At 42.0% G+C, this 20,935-nt stretch overlaps 1 protein-coding gene across 1 annotated transcript in view; it reads left to right on the top strand.

The window, feature by feature from the left end:
- The window catches only part of MSI2 (musashi RNA binding protein 2), a 381,856-nt gene that overhangs the window by 271,072 nt on the left and 89,849 nt on the right, over positions 1–20,935 (top strand). The window contains exon 8 of the mRNA XM_065418114.1: positions 20,253–20,335. Coding sequence (XP_065274186.1) covers positions 20,253–20,335 — 83 coding nt within the window. The remainder of the gene's footprint in view (positions 1–20,252; positions 20,336–20,935) is intronic.

Raw genomic sequence — 20,935 nt, 5'->3', positions numbered from 1 at the left:
CAGAAAACCCAGATGTTAAAATGGAGTTGGAGACGACCGAGCTAGGCTGGGCAATAATGTACTGGTGGTGTGAGAAAAACTTGCCGTGGGATCTTCTCCTCCTCTTTAGGCAACAACTACCTGAGATCTGGCAGGCAGACCTCTGTTCAATACTTCATCTGAAGGACAACTCTGAATAGTACGTTGACACCTTGTGACTGCATTGCAGTGTCAGTGCTGGATATTAGCTTAGACTCTAGTTTGGGACTTGAAGAATGCAAGCAGCTGAGTCAGCCTCATGTCCAATGTCAACACAATATAAAAGCACCTGTCGCAACCAGTAGAGAGAGAGTTGTGACTACATTTCTGTTATGATGCTTGTTTTTAGCTCAGCTGCCAACTTTTATTCCAGGCTGAAATTTACCCTAGAAGGCTGAAGTCTAGGAATATGACATTTTAAAAAAAAATCTGCATGGATGCTAATAATCCCATGGCGCTTTTTTTTTTTTTTTTTTTTTTTTGTGTGTGGTGGTGGTGGTGGTAGGACTGGGCATTTTTCCTAGTGCCCTTGGCCACAATTTTCTTTCTCCTTCCCTCCATCCCTCACTTCAACTGAGATGCTGCATTTAGTTGTTACCATAGATGCAGAATTTGTTGAAGTGCTTTTGGATTCTTTAGGCTGAAAAGAGTTAATCCGGGATTAGATTAAGGCCCGGCTGCCGCATACTCATCTCCTCATGCTCCAGTATTGCAGGTGCCTGATATTCTGTGCCGTGTGCTGTACAGCGTGTAGGCCTAGAGGGACAGGTCAGGCATGGAGTGGCTGCCTTTGTTTTGCCTTTTTCTTTTTTCTCTGTTTGCTTTGTGTCTCAGCCTTAAAGTCACTTCAAATGGAAGGTTTTTCTTTGTGTGATGATAAATAGAGAGTCTAAGGGTAACAGTTGCATCCTGAATACAGATGTAACATAATGGTGTTTTTAAAATGTATCAATGAGCAGTTTACTTGTGATTCCAGCACTTCCGAAAACTGCTGCTGGTTTCTGAAGTACATGGGGGAGTCCACTGTAGTCCCAACAGAGCCAAACCGACTCTGTGCCGGGATGCTGCAACTTGTCTTTTTTATAATGCTTTGCAGGCAAGTGGGGCTTCAAAGAGAACCTGATACCTCCCCTCTGCCGCTGTTGCTCTAGTGTAACCCTCCTGTGGCTGGAGGTGCATTTAGTTGATGCAGTTACTCCTGGTGCCATTTTCATGTTGATTATAACTGACTGTCTTGTGCCTCTCTCTGTGAATGTCCCAGGGTCATCGTTTCAAAAACAATCGCAGTCCTTTGATTTTTTTATTTTGATTTTTTTATGTAAGGGGTTTCAGCTAACTGCAACATGTTTTTGTGTACTGTGTAAACAGCCTCCTTGGCGCTGGCAAAGGAGTGGAAGGAGGAATTAAAGGATGTGGCCATTTTCAAAGCATCGGTCCTTGGCAGAATAGGGAGAATAGGCACACAGCTTAGTTCCAGTCCTTATTGCCAGTTTGTTGCCAATCATGGTGGCTTTCCATAGTCCTGGGGAAAGTGTTGGGGAAATATATTAGTACAGACAGCACTTCAGTAGAAGTCTGAGCTTGGAGAACACCCGTAGGTGTCTGCAAAGAGCGAGGAGTCTCGTACAGTAGCTCTCTCCAGGGGCATCTGGCTCCCTAATTCTTCATGCCGGCTGATCCATGGATCAGTTTTTTGGAGCCCAGGCCTGCCTGTGTTTCTAAGAGCAGGTTCAGTGAAAACAGCATCTTTGGAGACAGAGAGAGAGAGAGAACCCTCTGGACAAACAGAAATGTCCAGCTGAGGTTTCATCTAGGGAGGGCCATCTGCATCACATTGTTCACTGGCATTAAGTGTTTCTGCTTCATTTAAGGTGTGAGGGGGAGAAAAATATGGTAGGAGGTGGATGAAGGAAACCCCTAAAAGCACAGCTCGTTGCCACCTCTCCCTCCAAGTTATTGAGGCGTTGTTAGTACCTGGCCACCCCCAGAGCTATTACCCATCCTGCCCTCCAGTGGAACCAGTAAGAGTGCCGTGATACTAGGATGTTATACAGAATCAGGGGCTGGAGGAGCTGCATGCTATCGAAACACTGCAATTCTTGAGCTAGTATCATAGCTCAAACATCAGATGCATATGCAAGCACTACTAACCCAGCACTGACTTTTTCTAGGGACTCTCCGCCAGCTTTATGCAGACCTTGTGTTTTGCATGAAATACAAGCTTTGAAGGTCCCTTTAGTCAGCTGCGGGGAGTGGAGGGATATTGCACATTTGTTAAATACTTCCAAACAGTGCTGCTCAGAGGGGGGGAGAGCATTTTCATTTGCTGCTGATTAAATATCTCCCTTCCTTCCTTCCTGCAGGATGGGAAACAGCTTGAGGACACACAAAGAATTTAATTTATTTTTTATTTTTGGTGGTTGAAAAATGTTAAAGGAATCTCTTGACCAAGAGACATCCTGGGTTCAGACCACGAATTAGGCTGAGCTATGAGTTCCCAAGATGTTATAAATCAAGCGAAAGCACCTCTGAGTCGCACATGATTTTCCTTTCCAAATACTTGTCTGAATATTCCCCCCCCCCTTCCAAAATGTGACCTGATCTAATCAGTTTGCAGTCACTTTGAGTGAATCTCTGAAGCAAATGAAAAAAGCTTAGGAGAAGAATGAAATGGCATTTTATTCTAAGGGACAATCCAAAGTCCTGGGATAATATGTAAATCTTCCACTCTGGTCACAGAAAGCTATCTTGTTCTTGGGAAAGGAGAAAATGTATACATCCACTTTCTGTGAACCTCTCTGAAATAGCAGAAGGTTTATTTTGGTGTTGCTGACAACACGGCTGCTCGCTAACAGTCACTTGGGAGTTTAATATTCTGGGATAGTATGTTTAGATAGGTAGCATGGGACTAATTTTAAACAATCAGGAAAATAAATGGAGGGGGAAGTGCACAAACTCCACTGGCAAAGGAGTGACAAATATTAGCTTGGTACTAGATAAAGAAGAGATTTCCTATGTGCGGGCCAAAACTCCTGTGACATTTCAGTGGATAACAAGTAGGGATAAACCTTAAATAGCTCAATAAATATAAACCCCCATTTACCCTGGCCTAGGTTTATGCATCAGCATAGGTGCGACTAAGCAGTCTGTTAGCCACCAATGGCTGAATCAAGGCTATTCCTGAGGGTCCACAAACCAGGGAGCAGAATTTCTCTCTCGGTTCCCGCTTGCGTTTTCTGTCTGTCTCTGTGTTTCTAGTTATCTATCTTAGATTAGGTACTTATACTCATCCTATTGAGATACTGTCACATCTTGGGTTTTTGGTCTCACAATCTTTAATATGTTTATTAAGCATCGCCCCTGTGCTATTGTCCCTGTTTCATAGCTGAGAAACAGGCACAGAATGACTTGCTCGGGGTCACACAGGAAGGCTGTGACAGAGCAGAGAACGGAACCCAGTCTTGCCGTTCCCAGGCTTATGCTTTCTTAACGCTCTATTTAATATCAGGTTTCAAAAAGCAGGTTATCATACCAAGAAATGTCACCATTATAAACATTTTGGTGGGCGTCTCCTTGATAAGCCCATCTTTTCAGCCCAGGCACATTTCCCATCTAGACTGAAAGCAAAGCATCGTCTCCTTGCAATATTGTTAATCTGTTGTTAAGGGGGAAAAAATCTCAACGCCAGGCTTGGTGCTTCATTGCTTTTTTGTTAGCCTTGAATAGAATTATGCATCGTGAATAAAAACTGCTGTCAACATGCATTGGTTTCAAAACATTAGAGCATATGGTATGTGATTATCTGTATTGTCAAATGCAATAAAGTGAATTTGGATATAATAAAAAATGTAATATTTTAGAAATTTGGTAATAAACTGTAGAAGAATTGACAGGCAGAGACTCTCTGAGGCCTGTAGGCAAATACATAGAAATGGCAGGACTTTTCAGCACAGCATGGAGTGGTCACAACAGATGAATTAGAAAAGAGCTTTGTTTTAATTCATGAACTTAACCTGGTTAACTAAAATCTATGGCGCAATGGGTTTTCATCCCAGCATTTGCAGGGGAGAGTGACCTTTCTGTGGCTACTTGCTGCCCTTTTCAGCAATGTTTCCCTTTGTTCTCACCCACTGCTTGGTGGATATACAGCTTCAAAGTAAATGAACTTGACTGATGGCTACCAATTTAGAACAATAACTGAGGCCCCACGGAGGCCAAAATAGAAGAAGCAGTATTGTCTTGTGATTAGAAAGGAGGGCTGGGAGCCAGGACTCCTGGGCTCTGCTCCCATCTTTGCTACTGATTCACTGCATTATGTTGGGCAGGTCACTTGTCTTGTGCCTCGCTTTCCCTGACTGTGGAAATCAGGACGATAACTTATCTCAGAGGAGAGTGTGAGACTAAATTAAAATTTACAGGATCCGCTTGTGAAAGGTACTGTAGAAGCAGAGACTTGTGACACATAATAATATGCCCCAGGCACTCAGGAGTTCTGTGACATGAAAACGAGATTCCATCAACCACTGTAGGGACCATTTGTTGCAGATACCACTGATGATAGATGAGGTTTGGTGGTAAAGTTACCTGGTAGTTAGAGAATGAGGCCAAAATTCTAACCACATTGCTGCCGACTCTGACCTTCGGTATGGCCTTGATTTCCCACTCTGTAAAATTTGAATAACACCCTTCCTTCCGTCCTCCTTCATAAAGCACTCTTCCTCTAAAGGAAGGCGCTGTATCTGTACTTACGATGGTTATTTCCAGAGCCCATTGCGATTGCTCCTTAACAGGGATCTCAGTTAAGCAACTGGAGGACACTCCCTTGCTCAAAGCAGAACATGTTTAGCATTTCCATCCCTTTCTGCATAGAAGGATCTTGTTTTCGTATAGGCAAATAGGTTACAAACGTGGCCTGGATCGTGCACATTAAAGGTCTTGCTGATGAACCCGAACAAGTAGCTTTCACGTGTGATGGAAAATTCACTTGGTAGATATAGATAGATTTAAATGAATTTAAAAGCAATTTGGAGCTTTTTTAATTTCCTTCTTGGTGGTTAAAGAGGGCCAATTTATATCAAGGTCCCCTGTTTTTCATTATGACTCCTTGGAGGACCAGAACTAGAGCATCTCGGTCATCAGCTGAAGGTGCAGGGGGGGTGAGGAATATTGAACAAAGAGAGTTTTTCACCCAAGTGTTATCCAAAGTTGGAGTTAACAGGTATTAACAAAAAATCAAACACGTAATAGAGATTTAGATAACGTAACTAAACCCCCTTCCTCTCTCTCTAGCTCATATTTTAGTCTCCTGTGGTTCCCCAATTTACATTAGTTTTAGAATTCTCCAGCAAAAACCTAGAAGTTAAGACATGATATTTTTAATGTAGAAAGCCAAGCAGGAAAAAGAAGACACTGTTGGGGAGGTTGGAGGGGAAAGAAACTTTCAAGCCTTCTTTATAGACAGAAATGAAGCAAGGAACCCTGACACGAATGCACCTCTCATGCACATACACACAATTTTTCTCAGGTCACTGTTAATGCTTCTAAATGATCTGTGAGTATATTAATGCCTTCTGTTAATTAACAATATAATAAAACTGGCATTTCGTAAACTGCCATGTAGCGCATGTTTTAGTCATTATGTACTCAGCGGTTTGGTTTCGGAATGCTAATCGAATAAAATTTTAATGAAGATTTGTTGCTATGAAAAATTTATCAGTAAAAGTTCAGGTGCTGCTTACATTAACGTGGCTTGTAATATGCAACGAGGTTTCCCCTTTCACACCAAGCGCTGAAAATACATTTTAGTTAAAACTATTCTTTTGATATAAGAGCAAAACTGAATAATGAACTCTTAAGGCTGTGCCATTTTATTACTAGGAGCAATTATAAAAGGGGCTCCTACCCTTTATCTAAAAGTCATATTTTTGTTTAGTTCATGCAGTTTTGCCTCTCCATTGATGCTCTGTCCTACTCCATCTTGGAGTCCACTCAACTGTGAAGCAAGTACACAGCAGAATCCAGCCCTTCTCTGCAAGGGTGGATCTAGCTGCCAAAGCCCTAAGGAAGGAAGGGAGTGTGTTTGTTGGTCAGAACAGGAGACTGGGCGTTAGGAGTCCCAGACTCTATTCCTCGCTCTGAGAGTGACTTGCTGTGTGAGAGAGGAGGGTGCAGTGGCTAGGGAACGAGTCTGTTACTTAGGAGGCCTGTTTCCAAGACCTTAGTGTGGCTAGTCACACTGTCTCTCTGTGCCTGGGGATCATAGCACTGCCCTACATCACAGAAGTGTTGTGAGGGTAAATTTAAAGGATTGTAAGGACTCTATTACTATGGTAGTCGGGGCCACATAAGTACCTTGGGTAGCTCTCAACTTCTCTGTGAACAGATGTAACATACTGTACCTACCTTACGGCTTGTCTTCACTGCAGTGTTAGCTTGAGGTATAACTGAAATGTTGGCCCTAATTCAAGTCCCATCCACACACGAAAAGCTCTAGTTGAAGTTAGGTGGTGCTTTCATTCGGGCTAGCTGGCCCATCCGGGGGTGAAGCTTGAGTGCTGCTGATGTTCAGAGCTGCGAGCACAACCACATTGTGCAGCTGGAGCGTATCTCACACTGTGGCCGCTCTCGCTTGAATCAGGATATCTTGGTATGACTTCACTGCCAATAACCTGGGTGACTGGCACCCAGGTTCACCACGCCTGGATGTGAGCATCCCCACAGCAAAGCCGTTACCGTGTCCACACTGTTTCTACACTTGTCCATGTGTGTGTGTCTGGGGGGGGGGTCATATCCCATGGTCCTTTGTGCTGAGATGCTGTAGGATTCTTTCTCAGTACTTTGTGTCAACTGGTCTGTCCTTCAGGGGAGGTTGTGAGAAGGCCACTGGAAGACTAGCAGCACTGGAGTGGTTTTGCCTTACTGCAAAGTGGGTAGTTCCAGCCCAAACTAAATCAGAGCCTGGGCTTTATCCCACACTTCCAGCCGGGTCAGCTAGCTTAGACTTAAAGCACCTCCGGACCTGCTCAGAGGTCTTTTTTGTGGGGGTGATAGTGGGGTCTGGGCTAACTGCAATGAGAAGAGTCTTAACAAGTAAACACACCATGCCTTGAATTCTACAAACCACACAGTAACACTAGCCTGCTGTGTGCTTCCACAGGTTTCGGTGCCTGAACACCAGCGGGCTAATTGTCAGAGGTGCTGAGCAAACACAACCCCTCCTGAAGTGAACAGGAACCCAGCACCTTTGAAAATCAGGGTGTTTTTAGTTAGGTGCCTTAACATGGATTATAGGAGCTTAACTTTAAACACTGAGATTTGAAAAGTTTGGCCCGAAATTATGTGCCTGTGAGGGAGGCCCCCCCCCCCCAATCATCTAGCCTCTGGGAAAAGCTAGGCACAGAAGCCTGTTGGAGTGGAGTTTGCCACGTGGTCAGTTTAACAAGGAAAGTTTCACATGCTTAGATACCTTTTTTTTTTTTTTAAATACCCTTGAATGACAGTCCCTTGCAGTGGGAGGATGGAAGGGGAACCTGAGCCTTGCGGTTCTCCAGAACAAAAGCTGAGGAATATCTTCCTGGTGCCCTTTATCCAGCTGTGTGGCTGACCTCAGCTCTTTGCTTTCCTGCTGCGTTCGTATTGAAATGCTAGCACCTTTTGTGGAGGTCTCGATCTGAAGCAGTTGTCTGCCGATTTAATTTTGAGAATTTACTCCCATATATTGGAACTTCTTAACTGCGGTAATATCTGTGTCTGTCATGAGAAGCCGACTATTTTCCTGACACACACCCCCCAAATGGATTTGTGAGCTAATCTTCTGCCTTGATGAGTGTCATTCAGAGAAATGCTGCTGGAGAGCACACTTTAGAATTAAATGCGGTTGGTATTTTCTAACCTAGACCACAGACGTTCCTTCCCACCCCCTATTGGTTAACAGTAGGCTGGGATGGGACTTTATTCTCAGTACAGAATATTGTGCCTTCAAATACAATCATCAGTATTCTTGGGGTGGGGGGTGGGAAAGTGTGTGCATATAAATAAGTCGTTTTTCTTACACACATGTGCATAGATATGAATGTGTGTATTATATATTTATATCCATATCAGTGATGATACTTGGACCTGGCCTAATGGACAGGGCATTTCCTCACTCTGTAGTTGAGTCATTTCACTGTGGCTGTTGTTTGATCTCAGCTGGAGCCACTAGGTACTATCTTGTTACAAATAATGAATAATAGCTCACCGTTTTTTGTGAAAGGCAGTGTTGTAATACTCCTGCCACCTGGTTCCTCCTTATTGTCCATGTTGCTTTCTTGCCTAGGTTTGCTTGCTAGTTTATAGTTGCTTTTACACCACTCCTTTCTGTGGAGTAGGGGCTGGGAGAACATCTGACACGCCGACAGCTGCGTGATGTTTTCTGTGTGATGGAGACGAGTGTGTCACACTCCTTGCTGAATAAACAGACAGGCATGCCAACAAAAATGTAAATGAATCCTGCGGGTGAGGACTAGAACATGGGTCCCCAGCATTCCTAGGCAGCAGCGCTAATTGAGAAGCTTGAAAAGCTCACACAAACACTCCCCTCAGCTGCTCCCCACAGTTCCGTGGCTGGTCCGGAGCCAATGCAGAAGGCAGACTCACATTCCGAATGAAGACTAAGCATAAATTCTGTATTCTGTACATACAGCTACTTTTTTGGGGAGGAATCTCATATACAGTAAAAGCTTTGTTATCCGGTATATTGTGGGGATGGGGGATGCCAGTGAATCAAATATTCCGGTTAACTGAGAGTTATACTTACCAATGGAATACCAATTTTCAAAGACTTGGAATACAATAAAATATAAAATACAGTAGTACAGTATACAGGTATTCACCAATCCAGTAGTAGTACTTCACTGCAGAGTGGTTGGTTTCTTGAAGCACTTAGGTGTAGACAGGTAAAGTTTTCTATACAGTAGGTTATCTTGTGACACTACATATCATTATGGGCAGCGTATGGCGTACACCCAGATCACTAAAAATACACTTAACACTAAAACTCTACTGAACATAATTTAATCTTTCTTTGATGATTCAGAAGGCACTTCAGGATCTTGCAGTGCCTCAGGGTCATCATTATCAACATCAGTTATCACTGTAGCTGTAGAAGCTGTAGGAGATTGGGCTGAATCTGTAATGACCCTATGACACACCCTGGAAGCTGCTTTTTTGAATAAATCCCTGATATCATCTTGCTAACTTGTCTTCTGCCTCTTTTACATAAAAGTAGAGTGCAGAATGTGCAATTGCATAACCTCCCGGGCAGTATACTAGTCCCGGTTACTAGACTGAAGATTTGTATTGAGAGATATCAGAAATGCCAGTTAATAGAGTTTTCCGGTTGATAAAGTGCCGGATAACACAGCTTTTACTGTATTTTCATCTGTTGTAGAAAAAAAAATCTCTATATTGAAATTAAAATGGCAGCTTTCATCCAAGGAATTCAGGTCTCTTTACATACATTAATGAATTACACACACTGCACGTTAGGGAAGCAGACATCATTTATACCAAGTTGACAGGTGGGGAAACTGAGTCAGAGAGTGAGAGCGTGATTGCGCATAGGCAAGACAAGCAAGGCTTGAGTTAGAAACAGCTAATGCAGACCAGTCAAGAAGATGTTAAGCTCAAGCTGAAACATGTTATAAAAAGAAGCATGATGACACGGTCTTTGATATATTTGGTTTCAGTCTCCATTTCGTGCAGTAGCCACCTATCGCAGTCATATCCCTGTTCAGGTTTTCTTCAGACTTGTGGAAGTCCCAGTCCCTTGAGGCCAAGCAAAGATCATGGGTGTATGTGACCTGCCTGGTGAGAGTGTTCAGTAGGTCATTGATAAATACATTAAATAGGTGCCGGCACTTGCAGGATTCTGTTCTTCTGGATTCTCCAGATGCTGGTTTTGAGGTCTGAGACACAAAGGGGTTAAATGACTTGTCCAGAGCTATATAGTAGGTCAGCGGCAGAGCTGGGGCTAGCACCCAGGAGTGCTGACTCTCATATTCTTGCTCTAAGCACCAGATAACTCTTCCTTCCCAAGCCAGGAGTCCTGATTCCTAGGCTTTTTCACTGGATAAATAACTCTTCCTCCAGTAAAAAGTTTGGAACACGTCTGATTTTTTTTTTTTTTTTTTTTTTTGGTCATTTGCTGTGAAAATGTTTCTTCCTAACTTGGTAAATTCTGTTTTTCTTTGTCTTTAAGTAGAAGATTTGGTAACAAAATTTACATCGTCTGATTTCTATGCTCCCTACCCTTCTGATGTAAAGCTTTTATTACTATTATTATTATTATTTGTTTTATTATAAGAAGGTGGTTTGACAGCCTCAGGTGTTAGATAGCTTACTAAGTAACTTTTTCCCTTCTGATTATGAGGGATGTGTGAATAAAGTAGAACCATATTGATTCACACCAATCTATGCATCGACTGTGTGAGAGCCACTTGCAATTCCCAGCAGCACCAGAAAGCTTTGCAACAGGGAGAAATATGACCAGGCAAGTTGAGAAAATAAATTAAACTAGTGTCAACTTTTCTTGTTTCTTCCCTCATTATTAATGGATGGAATGGGGCTCGTTTATCAAGAAGAGGAAAAATTAATTGACACGGGCTTTAATATTATTATGCCTGGCTTGTCTGGTCACATTTCTTCATTTTTTTGAAAGGCATTTTATTACAGTTTACAGCGACCAGCTGCCAAAACTATTGGTGTAAACAAGAAAGCAGGTGCATAAATAATGCTGTGGTGGAACTAGAGGTTTTGTGCATCTAGGCTTAAGTAGCTTAAGTAGAGGAGAAAGGAGAGGCATAAAGCAAATACAGATTAGAAGATCAGATACCAAGAAATAATTTTAGAAGGGAATGTGGCACTGTCTTAATATTTTGTCGTCATGTAGCCGTGCCTCACAAATGGATATTATGGGGTGGTTATTTACGTCCATCAGAACATCTGTATGTTGGCAGGTGGATAAACTCTGGAACTGATAGGTTTACTGGTGATGGAAGGTGCGGATCTACCCTAGGCCTGATCCTGCACGGTGCACAGATGACGTGGTGATGGGCGCGGTGCTACGGTTGCCAGGTGTCCGGTTTTCGACCGGAATGCCTGGCCAAAAAGGGACCCTGGCGTCTCCGGTCGGCACCGCTGACCGGACTGTTAAAAGTCCAGTTAGTGGCACAACAGAGCTAAGGCTCTGCACAGCTCCTGGAAGTTCCCACCCCCACCCAACCCCCTGAGCCAGTGGTGAAAATGAGCAAGCAAGTGAGGGTGAGGAGAGCAAGTGTCGGGGGCGGGGGGGAATGGAGTGAGAAGGGGCGTGGCCTCGGATGAGGGGCGTGGCCTCAGAGGAGGGGTGGGGCAAGGGTGTTTGGTTTTGTGCGAGTAGAAATTTGGCAACCCTACGCGGTACAAATGCCCACACAAGGACTGTGCAGCTGCAGAGCGTTGCATGTATGAGACAAATGCAAAGAAGCCCGATCCTGCATTAACAAAAGCACTCCCATGCAACTGCCAAGTTATTCTTGCATAGCAGCAGAACTGAGAGCTGAGAATTTATTACACTTATTTGCATGCTGAAGATGGTGCTTAAATCCATGTCTCCTCTGATATACACTTTCTCCTTTCCATGCTCTGCTCTCTTTAGATTATTGTGTGGTCATGGAAGAGGCTTGGTGATTATAGTGTGTATTATTTGTATGACAGTAGCCTTTAAGGCATGTCTGCACAGGGATAAAAACCCCACGACTGGCCTGGCTCAGCTGACGTGACCTCAGAGGGCTCGGGCTCTGGGGCTGAAAAATTGCTGTGTAGATATTTGGGCTCGGACTGGAGCCAAGGCTCTGGGACCTTGCAAGAATGGAGCTCCAGCCCAACCCCAATGTCTACACAGCAAATTTTAGCCCCTCAGACCAAGCCCCATGAGCCCAAATCAGCTGACCCGGGCCAGCCAGGGGTCTTTTATCCCTTTGCAGACGCACCCTTACAGGCCCAACTGCTCTAGGTACTGTGCAAACACTTAGTAAGAGACAGTGCCTACCCCAAAGAGCTTACAGTTTAAATAGACAAGATAGACAAAGGGTGGGAAAATACAAGTTTTACAGATGGGGAACTGAGGCTGAGAGATAAAAGTGAGTTGCCCAAGGTCATAGTGAGTCTACGGTAGAGGTGGGAATTGAATCCAGCTATCCTAACTCCTAGTCCAGTGCCTTAACCACAGGACCATCTGTCTTTTATGAATCATTTCTGGGTGAAGATTTTATTTAGTATCAGGGGGTAGCCGTGTTAGTCTGTATCTACAAAAACAACAAGGAGTGCCACCAGACTCCTTGTTGATTTTATTTAGCTTATTCTCAGCAGAAGTGCTTAACCTCAGTTGCTCTCTTGCACTAGAGCACAACCTTGTTGCTTTGTTGGATGCATGGACTTGTAAGGTCAAGACCTATATGTCCTTGTAAGGTAGGAAAGTACCTTTAGCACACTATGCTGCTTTCACATAATTTCACAAGCTCTCTGTGTGTGTGCGTGCATGCGTGTACATGTATGTAGATCTAGCTACACGTAACTAAATATACGTGTACACAGAGATAAACTCTTGACCATACCAAAACTTTCTACTAACAGGCAAGAGAAAATAGCTGTGTCTCATAACAATGGGTGTCGTCTCGGCTTTATTTCACCAAAGCTGACACACACCCTTTCCAGTGATGACAGAGGTGTGAAATATAGCTGACTTCTAGTGTGAAAAACCCAAACACAGCACACAGGAGCATGATTTTCTGAGCAATTGACACTTAGCACTTATTTATACTTCTGATGATTTTAAATTGTTTTAATCTTGTATGGCTTCAGTCATTTACTCCGAACGGTGTTTCTCTTATTTGTGGGGTACTGTGATAGAATGTCACTACGGAGTAACTCTGTTTAGCTACATAGAACTGTGGGTGGAAGAGGTTCTATGAAATGTACTTGGGATAAACAGGGTTCTGGATCAGTGACGGATTTTCAGTGCAAAAGATGCTCGTTGTTGGGGCGTGGTCAAAGCTCTCAGACATCCAGGCCAGGGCTCTGCAGAGGTGTCAGAAATGTTTGCAGTGAAAGTTGGAGCTGCTTGAAATTTTGTGTGTGTTTTGGATTGTGTTAATGGATCTGTTTCGTCAAAATTTGCTCTCTGGTGTGAATTTTGCACTTGAACCCGGTTCCCAGTGAAAGGAACTCTTTTGCAATTTGCAGTTTGAAATGCTTGCCTGTTTTCTGTGTGAAAAGAACACTTTCGTCAAATAAATTGCCTGAAGCCAAACGGTAATAATTTCTTTGTGCTAAACTTTGAGAGCTATATCACCCATCTCTTATAGATCTTGTGAGAAGGCTTGAGGTTTACAAGGTTCTGCTGTTAGCATTGTAACCTGTTTGGGCCAGGGGTGATCATTTAATATATGTTTGTACTGCACTTAGCACAATAGGACCTTGATGTGGTGGCCTCTGGGTGCTACTGCAAAATAAAAGTAAATAATAATCTAAATAATAACAGGAGTACTTGTGGCACTTTAGAGACTAACAAATTTATTAGAGCATAAGCTTTCATGGGCTACAACCCACTTCTTCGGATGCATATCTCTGTATCTGTACGAGTTTTTTCATGAAGTTGATGGATTTCCACTCCATACGGCTAAATGCAGTGCCTTGCATAATGACAGGTTTCAGAGTAGCAGCCGTGTTAGTCTGTATCCGCAAAAATAGAAGTGGGTTGTAGCCCACGAAAGCTTATGCTCTAATAAATTTGTTAGTCTCTAAAGTGCCACAAGTACTCCTGTTATTTTTGCGGATACAGACTAACACGGCTGCTACTCTGAAATCTAAATAATGTTATTTAGGCCTTGGCTACACTTGCGGATTCACAGCGCTGCCGCGGCAGCGCTGTGAAGCGCGAGTGTAGTCGCGCCGCCAGCTCTCCAAGGGGAATAGCTTGCAGCGCTGCGAGGGCTGATTACACTGGCGCTTTACAGCGCTGCACTCGGGGTGTGTTTTTTCACACCCCTGAGCGCAGCAAGTGCAGCACTGTGAATTGCCAGTGTAGCCAAGGCCTTAGAGTGCCATTACTTTAAACATCTGGCAGTCCCACAGCTCCATTCCCTGATATGCCAGCTAACCACTTGGATTCAGAGGAAGTTGCCTTGAAACCTATGGGCTATCTTGTACCCTTAGTCTCTGTACTCCAAGCGTCATTAAGAGTAGTACAAGAGGACTGAGAACACAATTATTCTTAATGCAGAGGGGGATGGTATTTTCAAGCTTAAACTAAAAACTCCTCTAGCCCATTTTTCTGTATTTTCTCATGAAAAGAAAATCTTCCCAATTTAATAAGTTGAATTTTCAGCCATAAACATATGGCCTGATTTTCAGTGATGCTAAGCATCTGCAGCGCTCATTAAAGGTGGCTGCAAGATGCTCAGCCTCTCTGAAAATCAGAACCTCCTGGAAATCAAGAGTAGATAAACCATAATCTGTTGAACAAGCTAAGTGGTTTTATTGGCACTTCATAATAGTCATCAACCGTCATGAGGACTTGCTGAGACTTACAAGTAAGTTACCATCTTAGACTGCAAGGGTTCTCGATTTAAAGAAAAAGAGCTCCAAAAATTATTTATCCACTAGAAGGCACATTAACAATCACCTTCAAAAGCATTGGTATCTTAGCTTATTTTCAGAAAAGGTAGACTGAATGGGAGACACAACTCAGCTACATTTTTTTGAGAGACTGAGAGGAAGAGCAAGATTATTCTCTAGATAGGTAGTATAGAATCATAGACTTGTAGGGCTGGAGCGGTAATCTAGTCCATCCCCTGCACTAAGGCAGGGCGAGCTATACTAGACCATCTTTGACAGGTGTTTATTTAACCTCCAGTGATGGGCATTCCACAGCATCCCTTGGTAATATGTTCCAGTACTTAACTATCCTTAGAACCCTCCATCCTCCCCTCCACCCCCAATTTTTCTGACCTGCAGTGAGCTGGAGCTCAGTGAACGTGACATAAATATCCATTCATGTGAATGCTTAGCCTTTCCAAACCAGTGTACAGAATGAATCTAGAGGTATTTGCTTTTGTCTGTGATAGTGTTTACTACATCAATCAATCCCCCTGAAGAAGTTCTGGGCCCAATTTCAGTGTCTATCAACAGCCATTGACCAATATGTGAATGGGATTAAATGATTTTTTTGAGCAGACGATAAAGGAAGGTTTTTTTTCACCTGAAGGTCACGAATCCTGTCGCTGCTTCCTTCAGTGATCTCACTTGGCTCAGATGCTCTCATCTGGGGGCATTTGTTTCCTCCTTTATATATTTCCCCTATTCTTTGTCTTTTCTTTTACAGAAAGGATTATTCAAATGAATATTCAGTTTTATTCATTTGAATCAAGGGGGGGGGGAACCCAACTGTTTGACTCTGTTAAATGCTTATCTCTTAAATAGAGCTTGTTAGCTTCCAATAATAGCTTCATTCAGGAAGATGCAGTATAATTTCATTTTAAAATGTGTGCTCCTTGACAACCGGAATCCTATTTATGTCACCATTTTAAACAGCCTTCTTTGTTTTGTGTTAATCTCTTTCGTACACTTTCCATGGAATGTTTTTTGTTGTTGTTGACTCTTGGTACCTCTCATAAGAAATAATCAACTGTTTGAGCCAGAAAGCTTTAGAAGAGTTTGGGTAATTTAAAAATGAGTGTGTATTCATTATACTGACTAATGGGGCATGCATACAGTAATATTTTTCTTATGCAGTTGTTAAAAAAAAAAAACAGCTGCCAACTTTTAAAATTTTATTTTAAATATACCGCAGATTATTTTATGAGGTTTTGATTCCGGAGCAAATGCTCTGTTTGGAGTTTCTGCATTTAAAATATGATGTGATCTCTTGGTGAATGTCCTGTGGATTTTAAGTGGCTGTATATGTGTGAATTATAATCTACTGGATACTTTCCAATTAATTAACAATGTCAGTGATCATAAAGCGAAGACGTTATTGTGAGCATAGTGCCATTGATCCTATTGCACTTTGCAAGCTAGAGGCTTGATCCTGCAGACGCTGTAAAACATACAGCACTTGTTGAAATGTCACCACCTCTGGGGTGGAGATTAGCTGCAGGGGAATTTGTGGCCATGTCTGATGTTTAGTATATGGGTGAGGTGGAGGGGGGGAACAAGCCTTCTGTTTTGACAAGTGCTATGTCCATACGTAGGGTGACCAGATGTCCCGATTTTATAGGGACAGTCCTGATATTTGGGGCTTTGTCTTATATAGGCGCCTATTACCCCGTCCCGATTTTTCATATTTGCTATCTGGTCGCCCTATCCATAAAGAGCAGATGGCACCTTGATTTTAATGGCTGTTCTAGAGGTTCCATGCTTGAACTTAGCCTCCAGAGAGGGACCAACTAAGTGGCTAAGCAGGTTCCAGGGGCAGTAGATATTACAAACCCAGTGCTTGAGTCCATCCCTTCCTTCTTGTTTTGTTCTGACATGGCCCTCCAATATGGGTTCGTTCCCTATAGGAATGCAGCAAAGTAAGGTGGTTACTCACTGCAGGGAAATAAAAATATTTTTTTTCATTTTCCCCAAGGGCTGCTACAAATAGAAACTAAAAGAGGCGTGTGCAGTTGTAAAGTGTTGAATTCTTCTAATAGAGAAAGAGATTGTTTAGCACAGGTTGCCACTTGAAACCTATGGCGGGCTGTAGCATGATTTGAAACCTATATACTTCAGTGATATGGGTTTTTTCCTTTTAAGGTTTAAAATTTCAGGTTAATGCCCATATTACAGGAACTTGGGTAACATATTACACTAGAAATTTCAGCTTTGATGCAACTTCCTGATGATTATTTTTAATCGAGGGCCATGGTTTGGGGTTCATTTAACCTTTGTTTCTACCACAGTGATTTGTTTTGAAGCCCGAAGTCACAAGAGTAAATTCACCCTGTGCAAAGGACGGGCATTAGGCCTATGTACTATTGAAACCCTGAAAGTTGGACTTAGATGGTGGTGGCCCTTCAGGACAACAGTGAATGTCACCCATAATGAGCTGATGGTCCCATCTCAGCTTTATAATTCAGAACCCTCCTGTCTCCCTGTCCTGCCATCTAGCCACTAGCGCGCAGTCATTCTGCGTTCTTCTTGTTTTCCTTTGTTAATCATCACTTTAACTAATTCATTGCAGATGATAATGCATCCACTAGGTAAAATGATTACACAGTTAAGGAATAGCATTTACTGATAATTAATTGTTTCATTGCTTCTTGGCTTTTCCACAAGAAGAAGAAATAAATGTTTTTAGACATAATCAAGTTTGTTTTCTCTCATCAAGCCAGATAGACAGGCATGTTTGAAATGGTGTAGCTCTTTTAAAAACCTGCAAATGAGTGTTGACACCATTGGATTGTTCTGTTATTTCTATTATAAAACCTGTAAATCCAGAAAGCTATATGTCTATCTTCTTTAATCAGACAAATCATTTCTTCATAAACCTGCATTTCTGCCTTAAGGATGAGGGTGGGAAGGAGTAACCTGTTTCCTAGTTTGAACATGTAATGATTTTGGTGGGTTTTCTTGTGGAGTTATGCATATTAACTCTAATCTCCTGAAAATTCCCCTTCTCTTCTTGTTACTTGCCGTGAGACCTGAAAAAAATCGAAACTGAAATCCTCCACTGCAATATTTGCTAATGAGTTACTAATGATGAAGATGTTTCTGGAACTCAAACAATTAATGACTTGCAGAACTGGACTGGACATTTCATTCTGCTGGGCAAAACTGGTTCCCTGTGGTGTGCTGCTCTAATAACACCAATAATTACTTAACACAGTGTGGGTCCCTAGATTCCTGGGATGTCATGTTTAGTCCGTTAACCACAAAAATGTTAGTTGCAACTGCAGTCCTGCGTAAGGAAGAATTAAGCAGAGCAATTTAGAAGACAAGTAAAGGGACCAGTTTGAATAAGATGATTCAAGATGCTACATGCTTGAAGTACTGAGTAAAATAGCTTTCTGAACAAAGATGCAAAGAGAAATCTTTGGATGTTAATGTAACATAATAGTCAGATGTTGTGACTTCTAGGATATTTTGAAACCATTTTGAGTTGTAATTTACCTAAGGAGAGGTGTCAGGGGGAAGCATTCAACAGTATTAAAATTACTCTGTGTTCCTAAACCAATCAACCGGTAGGTGCTTAAACCTTGCTAGTTCACTCTAATCACTGAGAGACCCATTGAGGATAGCAGCGTTCTGTGAATTTATGAATAAGCAAACACGCATGCACAACTTCAAGGGCACTGTATTGCAAAATGTAGTTTGTTCACTTACTCTGACAAGCACAGTTTAGTTTTAATTATTTGCTACGATGAAGTTTTCTAGCAAATGTACTGTGTGTGTTAAAGCCATGGAGGGTGTGGTAATAGAAGACTTCACTCGAGCAACTTAGCAGTTGCAGAATCTTTGCTGAGAATTAAAGTGAGGAGGGCCAGGTTTTGGGAATGAAGAAACAGGTTAGTGGATGCAAAGTGAGAATTGGCAAGGTTTGGACTGTATTCCCTCATAACCAGAATCTCTGGGTTTGTAACATGCAACGGGCTGGATTCTCAGTTAGTGTTAGTATAGCTCCTGGAAGTCAGCAGAACATCTCCCCCAGTGTCTGTGTCTGTGAACAAGATATTTACTTTCTCATGTGCAGCTGGTTTACTAGTGCAAAACTATTTATGTAAAATAAACTAGACAGTTGTGAGCTTATTTATCTCCCGTCCCTTCACCGTCATTTTGGTTTGTTTTAAAACACGAGTTGCAATGGGCTTATGAGTGCAGCATTCATTTCTGTTCATATAGTATTGTGTGCTGAAGATATATCCTTCCAGTATCGAAGCCCAAAAGACTTTTCTTGGTACTAATTTGGAGTTTGGGTTTGTTCTATTGTTTTATTGGAAGCCTTCATGTTGTCTTAATAGATTTTGATATTTATCCATTGAGTGCTTGAAAGAAACACGGTGGTGCTTTGTGGGTTTGGTTTTTCATTTTTTTATTTTTTTATTTTTTTTTTTAAGAAAAGATGGGTGAAAATCAATATGCATAGCTGTAGCTGGCTGCCAAACTTCTTTAGTGTGGAGTGTCTCAGATAGCATGGACCCAACAGAGTAAATACAGTGTATAGCTGGCGGGCAGACAGCATGCATCAAACAACCTTAAACTGGCCCAAATCCATAGCTCCTTTGAAGCGGCAGTAGAGAAAAGATGAGTGATCAGATCAGAGGTCTTAAACTTTAATCGTTTCTTAAAGGCCTCCGGATGTCCTGATGAGGTATTTGAGGAAGTAATTCAGGAAGAAAGGGACAAATAACCACCTCCAAATCTTGGCTGACCCTTAGGGTTCACTCTGTCAATGTGCTGAAAGGACAAGCCAGGACCTGCTTTGATCCAAGAAGCACTTCTATAGTGACGGCTTCCCTGTGAGAGCAAAGCCAGTATCTTTTGACCCTTATAAATAACAGATGAGTAAATTTTTTGTTTGCTCAGAGGCAACATAAACAGAAAGTGCTGATACATGTTTGTGAAATCATTAATTTTTTTATTCTTGCTGCTAGAGGTGTTGGGTAAACGAGGAATCATTTTCTCTCCCTTTTTGAATGTTTGTTCTTTGTCGCTTAATGAATCAACCCTAACGGAGAAGTCTCTTGGAATTTAAGAAGAACTGAAACTAATAGGGTTCCATATACATTTAACAGGGTTCTGTATGGATTACTCCAAACACCTATAAAATGTAATAGAGAATTATTTCTGTTCTCTAGGTATTTGATCCATCCAGTAGCAAGGAAATAACTGTCTATAACATTCTATAGGATGGATCAAAACAATCTATAGGAAGGACAGAACCCTATTAACTATCTGATATTTTGTCTCATTCCTGTAATATATAGGAGTTTTCCATAAGGGCACAATAGAAAGTGTGTGTGTGTGTGTAGTTGTGTGTATTATTAATTATTTGTATTTCTGTAGCTTCTAGGAGCCATAGTCCTAGACAGGACATCATTGTGCATGTGTGTGTGAAAGGTGACAAAAATCCAAACTGCAAATAAAATGCCATATTTAAATGAAGCCTCTGTTGTTTAAATATAATTAATATTTTCCTTATACTTTCCTTCTTTCTCTCTTTTAATAAATAGGATTTGGCTTCGTAACTTTTGAAAATGAAGACGTGGTGGAAAAAGTCTGTGAGATTCATTTTCATGAAATCAATAATAAAATGGTAAGTTTTTCCAATATGCATGTCAGCAGTAGAGAAATCTCACCATTTATCACAAAAACATGCTGTGCCCGTGTGGTCCTTTGGGAAAATGTTCTCCATAAAATTAATTGTTTTTAGACATCCTGTGTCAGATGTTTGTCTTTATAGTGGGGTGAGCACCGGGTTATGAATTTCGCTTATTTAGCTCTTATTTTTCCCACTAACCTGAGGGCATATAGGTAGGGAGGTTTTCATTACCCAGGTACCTAGTAATTGTCATACTGGGTCAGATCGGTGACCTGTCTAGTGTAGTGTCCTATCTTGGCCATGGTCAACACCAGATACTTCAGAGGAAGGTGCACTTAGACAAAATGGGGTTATCAGTAGGGTTGCACAGGTGTATCAGAGAACAAGAATTTGACTCAGCAACCACGGGGGTGAAGATGATCCGAATCGGGCCACTTGATTATTCTCTAATGTCATCATCTTCCAATAATCCAAGTTCTTGTCTCTCTTCTCCTGATTATCCCACTTCCCCCAATCTCCCCTATATAACATTTTGCTATTGGGAAGAGGAGTAGAACCCCATTTATGGCCACTGGATGGGCTTCTCAACACAGG

The sequence above is a fragment of the Emys orbicularis genome, chromosome 17 (genome assembly GCF_028017835.1).
Source record: "Emys orbicularis isolate rEmyOrb1 chromosome 17, rEmyOrb1.hap1, whole genome shotgun sequence".
NCBI classification, from domain to species: domain Eukaryota; kingdom Metazoa; phylum Chordata; order Testudines; family Emydidae; genus Emys; species Emys orbicularis.
Note: the sequence above shows the minus strand (reverse complement) of the source record. Positions and strands in the feature narration are given on the sequence as shown.